General features: G+C 34.1%; 2 protein-coding genes across 2 annotated transcripts; both read left to right on the forward strand.

The window, feature by feature from the left end:
- Positions 1-491: 491 nt before the first annotated feature.
- On the forward strand, positions 492-1409 carry LOC126017806 (olfactory receptor 4A47-like). Its single transcript, XM_049779862.1, has one exon. The coding sequence runs from the start codon at positions 492-494 to the stop codon at positions 1407-1409; it is 918 nt and encodes a 305-aa protein (XP_049635819.1).
- Positions 1410-13786: 12377 nt separating this feature from the next.
- LOC126017805 (olfactory receptor 4A15-like) lies at positions 13787-14704 on the forward strand. Its single transcript, XM_049779860.1, has one exon. It carries the CDS (start codon positions 13787-13789, stop codon positions 14702-14704), a length of 918 nt encoding a protein of 305 aa, XP_049635817.1.
- The last annotated feature ends 234 nt before the right edge of the window (positions 14705-14938 follow it).

The following is a 14938-nucleotide window of genomic DNA, read 5'->3' on the forward strand; positions in this document are numbered from 1 at the left end:
TGAAGTGAATCAGACTTTCATTAAGTATCTATCTTTTCTTACTGGGAAGATGTTATCAGTGTTCAATGTGAAAAAACAGAAGTCCATCAATCAGCAGGTAGGTGCAATGTTTGTCTAATCATACAAGTGTTCCAGAGAGTTTTAAACTAATTGTAAACTTCTTAACTAGGCTTTATGTTTATTTTCTAAGATCCACAGTTTTTGAAAAAGTTTCATGTGATTATGTTGATGAAAGGATCCTGAGTAATGGAAATTGATGTAAATTTATAATGATCTTTTGAATGTTTTCATACTCTAATTATTGATCATCACATTTCTTTCTCTAGTAAGTGTTATTTTTGTGTGTTGGAGTCCCACTTCCTGTAGTGTAGTGATGTTATCAGTGTAATGATACCAGAAATTGAATTGAGGACACATCTCCAGGCCCTAAAATCATCATATTTGCAGCTAATTTTCTCCTAAAGTCTACAAATAGACAGACAGAAGACCCAATGGATCAAAGGAACAATGTGACTGAATTTATTCTCTTGGGGCTCACTCAGAGCATCCAAGGTCAGAAGATATTATTTGTTGTCTTCTTACTATGTTACCTACTGACAATGGCAGGAAATTTGCTCATTGTGGTGATTGTGATGGTCAGTCCAACCCTGGATGCCCCTATGTACTTCTTTCTTGGCAACTTGTCATTTATGGATGCGATTTATGCAACTACAGTCACTCCAAATATGATCATAGACTTACTCTATGTGAAAAAAACCATTTCCTTCAATGCCTGCATGGGTCAGCTATTCATAGAGCACTTATCTGGTGGTTCTGAGATTTTACTTTTGGTGGCCATGGCTTATGACCGCTATGTGGCCATCTGTAAGCCTTTGCATTATTCAACAATTATGAGTAAACGGAAGTGTACGCTGTTGCTGCTATTGTCCTGGATTGGAGGATTTTTGCATGCTGTAGTTAAACTCTTTTCTGTTTATAAACTTCCTTTCTGTGGCCCCAATGTCATTGATCATTTTGTTTGTGACATGTACCCCTTATTGGAACTTGCCTGCACTGATACCTACATTATTGGCCTCACTGTGATTGCCAATGATGGAACCATTTGTGTGGGCATCTTTGTGCTGTTACTTATTTCTTATGCTGTCATTCTGCGCTCCCTGAAGAATGTTAGTCAAGAAGGGAGACATAAAGCCTTGTCCACCTGTGGTTCCCACATTACTGTGGTGGTTCTCTTCTTTGTCCCCTGCATATGTACTTATGTAAGACCTCCTACTACCTTACCTATTGATAAATCCATGACTGTGTTTTACACTGTTGTCACACCCTTGTTGAATCCACTTATCTATACTCTGAGAAATGCAGAAATAAAAAATGCCATGAAGAAGCTCTGGACCAAGAAAAGAAACTGAGGGTGCAGAAGATAATTATATAGTCTAATTTAGTTAAGAGCTGCTCCTTTTCTCTAAAAGTATCTTTAGCATATTTTCCTAAGGGGTTATATTATGGGCATAATAGAATTTGTTATTTGAATACTTGTCATGATTAAATATATTTATATTGCTTATATTTTCGTAGAGAAGAGTATTTTTTCAAATGTGTTGTTATATTGTCATAACTTCTTGTAAATTGGTTATTTTTGCATAAAATACCTCTTAAAATAATATTTTTCATTGATATATTAATTACTATAATTTTAAGACATGCATCTTTTAAAATTATATGCTATAATTATAAGTTTTACCATAGCTAAATACGTTAAATTTAAGAGGAATGATTTTGGATTCTAATACCAATTCTAAATATCATGAGTGTATTATAGGAATGAACAGTGAAGATACACATTAAAAGAGTAAAATAGTACTGAATTTTTTTTACTGGAATGCCTTCTTTCTAATTTTAACAATCATTTTTGTTGTTATTTCATATTATTATTTTATATTTTAAAAATCTGGTAATATATCTTCTTCACATATAATCACATGTACTTTTAAATTGATGTTCCATATTTCTTCAATCTGATTTTCACATATAAATTTAGTATGATTTAGAATACATTAGTTTTCTATATGCAATAAAAGCACCAAAGATTTTCTTTGATGTGAATTCCAAGAAAGAATCAGACAATGTGATGTTTGCTTCTCTTTATGAGAATGCAGGTAATTAAATCTTAAGTCAATTATAATATTATGTTTTATGTGATAATTCCTCATGAACAGAATCCTTTCAATAACTTTATAAAACTTGAAATAAAATATTTATTGCCTTCAATATGATAGAAGTACATAATAAATAAGTTCTGATATTGTTCCCCTCATTTAATTTAGAGTCATAAATGCCCCAGGTTATGTTACTATATGAGTCTTTTCACTGAAAAATCATACTGTGTTAGAAATTTTTATCTTATTGTCCCTGTGATAACATGGTGATTTATTATTTTACTTTGTTATTTACCCAAGTGATGCTACTTAATGTCATATGTTTGATGAAAACAGAGTGGGCATAATTAAGAACTCTAGCTTTGGATATATCTGTAATCCTAATATCTGGGTACATCCTAATTCCCAAGTTTAATCACTTATAAATATGGTATTTTAGAAGTATGGTTCTTTTGGTAAGGAATTATGTTATAAGGATGGAGCCCATAAAATGGAATTAATTCTCTATTCTTGTAAAAGATGTTTCACAAGTGAAAAATGTAGTTAGGCAAATAAATTGGATGAAGGACATAAATCATATAATTGTGGAAGAATTAGATCTTAATGACTTTAGTGCTCTCTATAAATGTTGGTTTATAATGGTATAATCCAAAATGCAATTCCAATGACTGTATCATGAAAATTATTTTAGGCATTAAAATTTGAGACCCTAGGAAATTTACTTGAATTATTTGTGTGAAGACAAAATGGGAATGTTGATTGTAATTCTTCAACAGAACAAGATTTACCAATTATGTCAATTTGGACCTTGTTCAATGCAACAGTGAGAAATAAATGATTTCTTCTAAGTATCAACCTTTGATATTTTATTCTAGCATAAGAATTTAAAAATGCATACATTTAGTTAAATTCCACATTAATTTCATAGGGTGAGATAAAGATTTTGATTAGTTGTTTTTATTTATTGGTTTATAAGCTCTCTGAAGTTAAGGAAAGTCCTTATGCTGCCTGCTCCTTGTATTATGCCTTGGATATAGAATGCTCCCATAAATGTTGTCAAATATATTACTAAATTATTATTGTTATTGTTATTGTTAGGTTCTATGCTCAGAGATAATTTCTGCCAACTCTCTGGAGATCTGGTATCATATGCTGTACCAAAAGTGGAGTCAGCCTTGTGTAAAGCAAGTGCTTTATCCTCTCTGCTATCTGGATTTATATTTTTAAATTCTTAAGTAATAAAGTGAGATTTTATTTGTGAAATTTAATAAAATATTTATGTTTTAAAGTATAAAATCATATATATGCATATATACTGCTATGAATATTTATTCTTATTGGTATTTTCTATAACTAGTCCCACATCATTACCTATGTTTCTTTTTACATAAAGTTGTTATACTGAAATATGATTTTACTTTATTTATTTATTTATCTATTTTGTTTTAGGGTGGCATCTGGCAGTACTCAAGGGTTACTCCTGGTTTTACACTAAGAAATTACTCCTGATGGGTTTAAGGAAACCATAAAGAATGCCATAGACCAAACCTTGGTTGGCTGCATTCAAAGCTAATTCCACACTCATGGTACTATTGCTTCAAAATTATTCCAATTTTTTTTAAATCTAAACTTTTAGAAACTTTTAAAAAAACTTTTGTAAAATTTTACTTCCTCTCTATGATTTTGCAATATATTTTTCCTTGGATGTTTGAGCAACACCTTTGTTGCTTAAGAGCTTACTCCTGACTCTATTCAGAGATCATTCCTAGCAGTTCTTGGGGGGCCATATGGGTACCCCTGAGTTATTAACCTGGGTTGGCAAATACACTACCTGCTGTTCTATCTCTCCAGCCTTGATTCTTCAAATCTCAATTTTGTTTCCAAAAATGAATTTTAAAACATTATTTTTGTTCCATGTAGAATTTTCATTATGAGAAACTATAGTTATATTTTCCCAAAGCAAGAATATGATCCAACAGTATAATTCGGTAATAATTTTAGATTTTCTATTTAAGGTTTCAAGTTTCATGCATCTAGAAGGTGAAATTAGATGGGTTATAATTTCTTATCTTCCTTCTTTATTTCTCCATTTCTTCACTCATACTTTTCCTCTTGTTCTTCCCTTATGTATTCTCTCAGTACATACATTTTAGAAGTTAAATAATTTTAAAATTTTTACAAGGAAAAAAGTTCTGATTTAAAAGTTTTTTGAGGAATATCCATATTGTATTCCAGAAAGGTTGAACTCGATGGTTGTTCTTGGTTTTTTGTTTGTTTGTTTGTTTTTGTTTTGTTGCTGTTGTTGTGATGTGTGACAGTCTCGGTGGCAAGACATGATATTTCATGTTTGATTTGCATCTCTCTAATATTGGTGATGGGGGCATTTTTTTCATGTGCCTTTGGCCATCTGTATTTCTTCATTGAGGAAATGTCTGTTTATTTCTTCTCTCCATTTTTTGATTAGATTAGATATTTTTTATGTTAAGTTCTGTCAGTACCTTGTATATCTTATATAATACCTATATATAATATACATTATCTAATATATAAGAGTCTATTATATAATATGTATATTATATACTTTCAGGTAAGTATTGCATTGAAAATAAGTTGTGAAACAAACTCAATGAACAATTACTGTAGCAAGAGCCTATGGCATACAGATGCCTTTTCCAAAGCTATTTGAGGGCAGAATCATTAGATCATATTATCAGGAATAATTAAATATAAAATGAATATTTTAAGACATAGAATATTAGTTAAGACATTATCATAATGAGCACTATATTAGGAGTCTAACAGAATAGAGCACTGTATTGCAAAATTAGGGCATACAATCTATTTCTCCAATGACCACTGTGAACAAAAACATTAAAACATATTATAAAATTAATTTTAAAATTAAGACACTAAAACAGTCTTATATTGAGCACTGTAGTGGGGGTCCATGACTCCCAAACACAATCTGCAGCTGCTTCTTTGGGTAAAAGTAGTAGAACATTATTATTAAAGATATATATAAAGTGCAGTTAGTTAAATACATGCTTTAATCTAAGCATCTGTAGGTCTCTTTGATGTATAAAAAAAATAAATAAGCTGCTAGAGATTTCACAGACAAGGTGGAGATTTCAGAAATTTCTTGATCATTGAATTTAAACCAGTGTTGTCTTGCTGCTTTTACAATAGGCCATGAAATGGCCTTTGCTCAGTTCATCATAAGGATTCAAAACGGATAATAATTTATTCCGTCCATAAGCTTTCATAATTTTACCAAATTCTTCTGACACTTTGATTTTTGTTTCCCAATGAATTTGACGTGTTAGTATCCTCCTTGTAATGATCATGTTTAAAATAATTAGTCAAACTTGGAATATTATTACACAGGCATTGTAATATTGAGCTCATATAACACATTATTCTAAATCGTGAAGTCCTGTGATAGCCAAACCAGTTTCTTTATCTACAGAAAACATGATTCTGGAACTGGTAATTTCCAATCCTGGTAGTGTCTGCCTTAGTGTAGGTGTTAGTTTATTGTTCTGTTTACCTATTAAGGTTGTTCTTGGTTTCCTACTCTTGCTCTCTCAAGTAGTCTGTATTGGGTCTAGAGGAAGGCATGCAGTCTTTGATTTGGGGTGTTCCTTATCATGCTCTGGTGTCTGAGTTTCATCATTTGTGAGAATCCTTCTTCTGACAAGGAGTAGTAGGACTCAGAGTAGGGTTGCCATCTATGAAACCATAAACATATCCCTTTCCTCAAATGAGATTACCAGCAATCCATTCATTATCAATTTTTACCTAAATAATTGAATTAATTTTTGTACCTGTGCATCATTTTAAAGCATGTTTCTGCAGCTGTGTAGGGCTCTATTTTGGGTAAATTAAAAAAATTTAGTGAAAACAGTGTTAAGGATAAAAGTCCATTGGTGGCATTCCCTTTTCTCTGTATTTTAATCATTGAGTTTTGAGGATTCTGTGAGCTCTTTCAACTATACCTCGTGTTTAAGGGATATATGGAATTCCAGTGATGTGTTTAATTTGACATTCTTTGCCAAATAACAGAAATGTTTTACTAGTGTAGGTGGGGCCATTGCCTGTTTTTATGGATTGGTAACACCTATGACAGAAAAACATTAAAACATCTATAGCAAGAAGGTACAAAAAGCTTTATCTTATTCAGAAGTCATTGGTATGGTCCACATAAAATTGGAGTGTCAATAGCCACATAGAGATAGAATTTCATTAGAAAAAAGTTAACATGTGTGGCTGGGCGGTGGCACTAGAGGTAGGGTCCAGCCTTGCCTGCGCTAGCCTTGGATGGACCACGGTTCGATCTCCCGGTGTTCCATATGGTCCCCCAAGCCAGGAGTGACTTCTGAGCGCATAGCCAGAAGTAACCCCTGAGTGTCACCAGGTGTTGCCCCCCCAAAAAAAGTTAACATTTGTAATATCCATTTGCTACAATTCATTTGCTTGAAAACCTTGGAGCTTGGCCCTATGTACATGTGCTGTTTTATGCAAGGCTCACAAACATATCAACGATATGTTTGGCTTGCATCCATGGAATATTTGAGTTCATTTGAAGATGATAAGTGTTTGTATGTAAGGCTGTGTAGAAATCTGTCATTTTCTAGCAGGTTACTACAGTAAGCTACAAGTCTGCCTATGCTTGGCTATTGCAATGCTGTAGAGGCCCATGAAGCCCTGCTGCCAGATAGGCTTCTTGCTCACCCAAGGATGCCAGCTTGAAGGGACTATCTGTCCAAGCCTGAGAGAGAGAGAAGTAGAAAACAAGTATACTTTTTATTCCTCCTGGAGTCTGAAGCCTGCTCCAAAGTGTTTCTGAGAGAGAGGGAGAGATAAAGAAAAAAATAAAGAAATAGATACAAAACAGGCAGCATCTCTTTGATGCTTTATCTCGGCCCTCCATGGACCAAGAGGTGCTACACTGGTAACTATCCAGGGTCTTTATACAAAGGTCCAAGTTTTTCCTTTTATACCTGGCATTACAAGGGGATTATCTAAGGACATGTCAAGGGGGCGTGTCCAAGTTCAATTGTCCTAATAGTAGGGATATTTAAGGACATGACCATGTCCAACTGGCATTACATCATCAGGGCTGCATGTTTTACTGCACGTGACTTAAATATTGGCATAGCCAAATTGTCAACAGTTTCAAATCCTTGAACCATTGGTCTTGGAGGTCCGAATGAGATCTTATATGAGTAATGAAAATTGTCTTGGAGCACTTCGGTAAAAAGGCTTGTAGTCGCTGAGCAAATCTTGAACTACCTTGTTATAAGAATTTAAAGAGGCAGTGATGATTCCTGAAAATAATTCTACAATATAAACTGAATCACACACTATGTTGCATGGTTCTGAAACTCGGGAGAGTAGGTGTGTTAAAGTAGGAAATTCTACTTGTTGAGAGAACTTGTAATTTGTAGAAACTCTAGTGGTCAGTGAGGGGCCAGTGATACTACCTTTTCCTGATGATGGTCCGTCAATGTAAAACTAGTGCCTTCAGGTATGGGAGAGAAATGGATTGCTGAAGAGATTATAAAATGTGTCCTTCTGAAAAAATACCAAGCTTCCAGTGTGATAATGGGAGGATATTTCACCTGAGATATCTGATTTGATATCTTTGAAGGGGCTCACTGAGAGGTAATATTAATTCTACTTTTTTTTTTTAAATTGGCAGGACTATTATTTCGTGTGTGTGTGTGTGTGTGTGTGTGTGTGTGTGTGTGTGTGTGTGTGTGGTTTTTGGGTCACACCCAGAAGTGCTCAGGGGTTATTCCTGGCTCCAGGCTCAAAAATTGCTCCTGGCAGGCACGGGGGACCATATGGGACTCCGGGATTCGAACCGATGACCTCATGCATGAAAGGCAAACATCTTACCTCCATGCTTTCTCTCCGGCCCCAGGACTATTATTTCATGACTAAAATTTAACAAAGAAACTCCTCTGAGCCTTGCTTAGACAAGAGGAACAATTAGCTCTAAGTAGAACACAATGGGAAAGTTTGTTTGCTGTTTAAGTAAACCTATCCTAATGCTCTTGATAACTGAGCAATGACTCCTGTTTGAGATAGAGCAGTCATTGAAATTAATAACAACACTTTATATCCAGGCACAAATATGGAAATATAGGACTTTTGAAGCCATTACACGAAGAAATCTAATTCCTTTTGGGATTTTTGAGTTGAATACCTGGGGGTATTTAAATATGAATTTCTTTCCATGGTACTAAACTGCTTTATTCCAGGGAGCTAAATTGCTAGTTCAGAGCTTGGAATACTCAGGAAGGGATGGATCCAGTTTATGTCATCTAAAAGGTTTTGAAAATCATTGAGAGTTCTCAAATTTTTCTAATATATAGAGAACTTATGGGGGAGTACTAAGATATTCTCCAAATGAAATCTAAATATTAAAATGTGTGCAAAATATGAATTTTTCTGTGGCTATTTTTAACCAGCTGCAGACAGGCAAGTGATGACACATTTTTTCACATTATAAACATTGTAATTTTTTGTCCATAGGACATGCCATCAGGGTATCTGATATAATATAATTTGATATCTATATAATGCAATAAATATGCCTATGGGAATAATTTGAATGCTGGAGAAAGACCATATCAACAAAATATTGATACTTTGTGGGTGAAATTTCCATGTCCTGAGGTAAAACAGTCTATTGAAACTTGTTACTTGGGAGCTCTATTTTTGAGAAAAGTGAAAGAGTGAAACAAATTTCCTGTTTGGGGTGTATAGAAATTAGAAACAGTTTTCTTACATCAGTTAGCTCCATCTAAAAACCACATATTCCTCTACATCTATTGGGGAGAACTTAGGCAAGTCTTAGCTATTGAATTAAAGTCATGAGGGGTTCAGCACCCACTTTTTCTCCAGGTAATAAGAATTTCAACACAAAATGGAGAAAGTGGACCATTCTGTGAGCATGCCTTCTTAAATTGACTGAGTGATTTCATGATTAAACCCACATAGATTGGATTTTGGTTGTTTCCCTGATGGAAGGGAGCTGACTCTGGACCTGCACTTGTCCCTCATCCCTCACTGTCTAAACTCTCCACAGAGTTGTAGCAGAGGAGGATTATGTGTGTGTACAGAGTAATATTACAGAACCACTTTCGAACTTATTATTCAAGGTGGCTGTTGCTGGTTCATTTTCAGCATCTGTTTAATCTGTATATTAATTTCAGCAGCTGGCATTTCCTCTGGCCTAGCTCCAGTAGAGGGTGGTGAGTTACTGGCCTTTGGTTTTTGACTTGAGCAATCTGTCATTACTGGGAGTGGCTTTAATTTTCTAAGCTGGAGGTATTTTGGAAAGCCTAGACTGTGCACCCCATATTGCACTGCACATATAAATTATAATGCCTATTAGGATCAATACCAGAATGACCAATATGTAAATTACTACTTAAGTGTATTTTATATTGATTGTTGGAATAAATAAAGTAGCAATCAATATGCATCAATAAATGCCAGGGTTCTTTGACCCAAAACCAAGCCACAAGAGTCTTTATTCAAGATCAATTTTTTTCACTTGAGTAATCACAAAATCATCTCAGGGAACATCTCACTAGTTGTAGATGAAACCCTTGTTCTAGACACTAGGTGTAGGCTAAATCTCATCCCCCAGTCCCAGACGAATTGGAGAATCTGGGTTTGGAAGCAACAATAACACAGGACATAACCCAAACAAGGTTATGGAGATAAAACAGTTCATAAAACTTTCACCACAAACCATCAATAGGCAAAAATATCAGCAGGCAGACAGGCTAGTTGTAGAGTCGAAGCTGCAAGCAGTTTCTCTGACCTGAAGTCTTTATTGGGAAAAGAAAGTCACCCCCAGGGGTAGGGGACCAATCCAGAAGTACCTCCAGACCATGAGTGACAAGAACAAGCAATAAAGAATTATCCTGAATAGAATAAAATCTAGTTACTCCCACAATTCATATTTGAGATAAGAGTAAACTAGATGCTGACATTTGTTGGGGTGTGTGTGGCAAAGTCAAATTAAAGAATAGCAGGTAGGAATTCAGATAGTATTCAGTTGTGGAAAGTACATTTTCCTACATCTCCAAAAGGGCATGCGGTATAATAACATAATTTTGAAGTGAATGACTCAAAATTCAAAATGTTGAATTTTTTAATTCCTGGTACCAAATTATTTTGGTGTTTGAAAATATTATAGAAATGTTGCTTAGTGTAGTGATGACAGTTATTTTTTCTTAAGTATGTCTGTTTTCAAATATTATTGTGAAAGATGTGGCTCCCAAATAAATAAAGAAAACAAGACAAAACAAAACACAATGCACACTTTCCCCCTGCCAGGATCTAACTCAATAGTAAAGAGCAAGCTTTGCTCGTAGTACATGAGGACCTGGATTTAATACCCAATGAGGCAAAATAAATAAATAAATAAATAAATAAATAAATGTAAGACATAAAAGAGAATGTTTCCAACAAGTCTCAAAATTATTTTTAATTTTCTATTGTTTGGAAACAAATGCACACTTTTTCAAAATTTCTTGTGTTTTTATTTTTTAATGGGAACTTTTGTTGAAATATGAATTATCTTGCCTTTCTTGTTTTTAGTTTTCTGAAATGGAAGTTTAATCTAATTTATTTTCTTTTCACTTTCTGATACTATATGTGACTAATTTCTCTAGACTACATATATTTAAAATTTTATTGATGCTTCATTTATTTCATTATAATTTACATTGGTATTTCCTTGTTTTAAGTAATTTCCATGTTCTATTATTTCTTATGTATTATATGTGCTTTTAGTTATTTTAAATATTTGAAGCATATAACACTATTTTGATGACCAATGTAAATCTGGTGGGACTTTTGATGAACATTGCTTCATCTGCATCTGAATTGTCTCAAAAGAGTTATTCTAAAATTAATTACCATCATCTTCTCTAAATTAGATGTCAGTTATAACATGGTATAAACAATTTCTTCTTTGAAAGTAATTGACTAAAGTGTAATAGTTTTTTTTTTTTAATTTTGGGCCACAGCCAGTGATGCTCAGGGGTTACTCCTGGCTATGAGCTCAGAAATCGCTCCTGGCTTGGGGGACCATATGGGATGCATCCTGGGTCAGCTGTGTGCAAGGCAAATGCCCTACCATTACGCCATCACTCCTGCCCTTGAAGTTTAATAGTTTTATTATCTTTTTCAATTTCTATTCATTGGAATTTTCCTTTTGCAGGGTTGAGTGATTGAGCTAGTTTTTCTTTTGTGATTCCCCTCTCCAGAGGACATTAAAGTCCTTTTTACATGATAATTTTCTTGATGGCATCTCTGGAGGTGCAGTGTAAACTTAGAATTAAAATTAGGTCCCAATGAATTTAATTAGTGAAGAGTCATCCATGGAAATGAGCCAAGTGAATTACTCTAAAGTGCATCCTCTAGTTCAAATGTAGAGAAGTTGTTTATAGACCTTTTTCCTTACCGTAGTAGAGACAGTTTCATTTATCAGTATTTACATGATTGGGTTTTTGAAGAAATGAAATGATAAATTCAAAACAAATCATATGTACAATACATTTGATACTTTTTCATTTTAAGACAACTCAAAATTCATCTCTGTGTTATGGCAGCCAGCCATTATAATATTTTTCAAAACAAAAGTTCCAAAGTCCTTTCTTTGAACTTTTAATTGTTAAAAATATAAATCTCCAGATATTTATCCAAAACAATTTGCAACTTTCTTTTATTTCACAGAAGACTTTTTGGCTTGCTCTTCAAGCCTGTGTTTTACCTTGAACATGTATTTAATTCGCTTGTATCTCTGTTTCTTTGTTTATTTCCATTCAGGAGAAGTCTGTGTTCTCTCTTGAACATATTTTTTCATTTTTTTCCTATCACATCTTTCTAAACATGTATCGTTCAATATGAACTATGTTATTTTGTTCAAAGCTACTTTATTTTGTTCAATAAAATCTATTTTCCTCCTTCTGGAATTTCAGTGAGGAAAGGCAAGGGACCAGTAGAGGTTGGGACCAAGTATTTCCCAGAGTGCAGATGGCCAAGGTGGGTTCAGAAGAAAGGAGGAGTCTGGAGTCTACCTCCTTCACTTCCCCCTTTTCTAAGTTGCTAACAACAATTCCTCCCTGATATTTCCTAAATAATGCAATTTTACCTCACTTTATATAAAAGCAGGCTTTTTATTCTAACTAAAAATGTTGTTATCATTTGTTTCTTATCAGAAAAAATCCTTATGGCCACACAATTTTACATCTCTTTGTTCAGATCCTTTGTGAGGTTGTGAACTCTTTGCATTTATTTTGCAAATTCTGGTAATCTAGAGTTGATCTATTGCTCAACTGCTGAAACTAATTCAGATTCCTTTGCTTATGGAAAAAGTTGTTCACCTGGAAACAGATTGACAGTGCCTGCTTTTACCTTCTCTCTGTGTACAGAGATGGTGTTGGTGTTCAAAGTGCAAGGGAGAAGCCTATCATTCTACAGGTAGGTGAAATGTTTGATTTATCATAGAGTCACAGGCTTTTATTAATTCATAAGTTTCTAAACTAAGTTTTATGTTTTCCAAGAGAAATCTGGCATTTGAGAATTCAGTTCCTTCAAAAGCTATAATAATGATGATCTATCTGGTAAGATTTTAAAATATAGGATTACTAAAATTCATAAAATAAATGTCTAAAGAATTACTAAAATAAATGACAATTGACTAACTTTGTAATACTCTTTTGGTTATTTTTATATTCTAATTTTTCTTTCTCTAATATATCTCTATCCTTTTATTATTGCGGTTTCAACTCCCTATAGTGAGGTTCTCAGTGGCAACCAGGGCTGTCTCTGCAGCACTTAGGGGCCAAATAATTTCAAGGATAATAACCAGAATCTCACACCTGCAAAGCAAGTTTCAGACCAAGACTTAAATCATATATCTATACCCTTACACATGAGTTTTAATTCTTAAAACTAAATGCAACTGTAACTCTTTGCGGTCTCTCTCTATGTGTGTACAAATATATAACATAGATGTGTATATGCAAATACATCTTTGAATTCTATAATGTCTGCGTATACTGCAAGAAAATTATATCACCTATTGTTTTTTGAAGTTACAAAGATATTTATGATTGAACTTTGGACATTCAATAACCCAGCACCAATCTTTTCACCAGTATCCATTACCCACCACAATGTCCCAAGATTTGCTCCCACCAATAGCAGTCATTTTTTCCTCCACCACTGTCCTGGTATTTGCACCCCAAACTTGTCTTCACTACCCCGGTAGCTAGATTTCTATTAAAAGCCTGTTGTCTTGTACTTCTTTCTATTGCCTTTGGGTTTTTAATATTCTTCTACAATTCCATTACATCCCACAGATAAGAAAGGTAATTCTAACCTACCTCCTCTCTCAGATTAATTTCACTCACATAATATTCTCCAGATCCATCCACATAGCAGCAAATTGCATGACTTCTTTATTTTACATATAGCTAAGTAGAACATTGTACTATTTTTTGAGTGCAAGAACAAATTACCTTAAAATTTCAGAATGTTACCAACAATCATTATATTTACAGTTAAGTTTTTCCTGAACTCTACAAATAGAAGACCCAATGGATCAAAGGAACAATGTGACTGAATTTATCCTCTTGGGACTCACTCAGAGCATCCAAGGTCAGAAGATACTATTTGTTGTCTTCTTGCTGTGCTACATAGTGACAATGGCTGGGAATTTGCTCATTATTGTGACTGTGATAATCAGTCCATCCCTGGATTCCCCTATGTACTTCTTTCTTGGTAATTTATCATTCATGGATTCTATTTACTCCACTGCAATCACACCACATATGATTATAGACTTACTCTATGAGAAGAAAACCATTTCCTTTCATGCCTGCATGAGTCAGCTTTTTATAGCACACTTATCTGGTGGTTCTGAGATTTTACTTTTGGTGGCCATGGCCTACGACCGCTATGTGGCCATCTGTAAGCCTTTGCATTATTCAACAATTATGAGTAAACGGATGTATACGCTATTGCTGCTGTTGTCTTGGGTTGGAGGATTTTTGCATGCTGTAGTTAAACTCTTTTCTGTTTACAAACTTCCTTTCTGTGGCCCCAATGTCATTGACCATTTTGGCTGTGACATGTACCCTTTATTAAAACTTGCCTGCACTGATACCTACATTATTGGCCTCACTGTGATTGCCAATGATGGAACCATTTGTGTGGGTATCTTTGTACTTTTACTTATTTCTTATGGAGTCATTCTGCGTTCCCTGAGGAACGTTAGTCAGGAAGGGAAACGTAAAGCCTTGTCTACCTGTGGCTCCCATATTACTGTAGTGGTCTTCTTCTTTGTTCCCTGCATTTTTATGTATGTAAGACCTCCTACTACCTTACCTATTGATAAATCCTTGACTGTGTTTTATACTGTTGTCACACCCTTGTTGAATCCACTTATCTATACTCTGAGAAATGCAGAAATGAAAAATGCCATGAGGAAGCTGTGGACCAGAAAACGAAATTGAGCCTTCAAACAAAAAACATATGAACTCAGTAATGAATTGCTTCTCCCTGTGACTCTCTCTGACAAAGTATTAGTAGTAATTTTTTGTAGGTTAATAATCTAGGAATAATATTTTTATGTGAACACTTTCATTGATTAAACATATTTAAAATATATATTTCAGTTAAATATGAATTTTATTACAATGACTTTAATATTCATATTAGGTTAAAATTTTACATTTGTATAAAAATCT

This window comes from Suncus etruscus, chromosome 9 (genome assembly GCF_024139225.1).
Source record: "Suncus etruscus isolate mSunEtr1 chromosome 9, mSunEtr1.pri.cur, whole genome shotgun sequence".
NCBI classification, from domain to species: Eukaryota; Metazoa; Chordata; class Mammalia; order Eulipotyphla; family Soricidae; genus Suncus; species Suncus etruscus.

Bases quoted from the DNA above. Each gene is read 5' to 3' on its own strand.
- LOC126017806 (XM_049779862.1), top strand. From the start codon at position 492: ATGGATCAAAGGAACAATGTGACTGAATTTATTCTCTTGGGGCTCACT.
- LOC126017805 (XM_049779860.1), top strand. From the start codon at position 13,787: ATGGATCAAAGGAACAATGTGACTGAATTTATCCTCTTGGGACTCACT.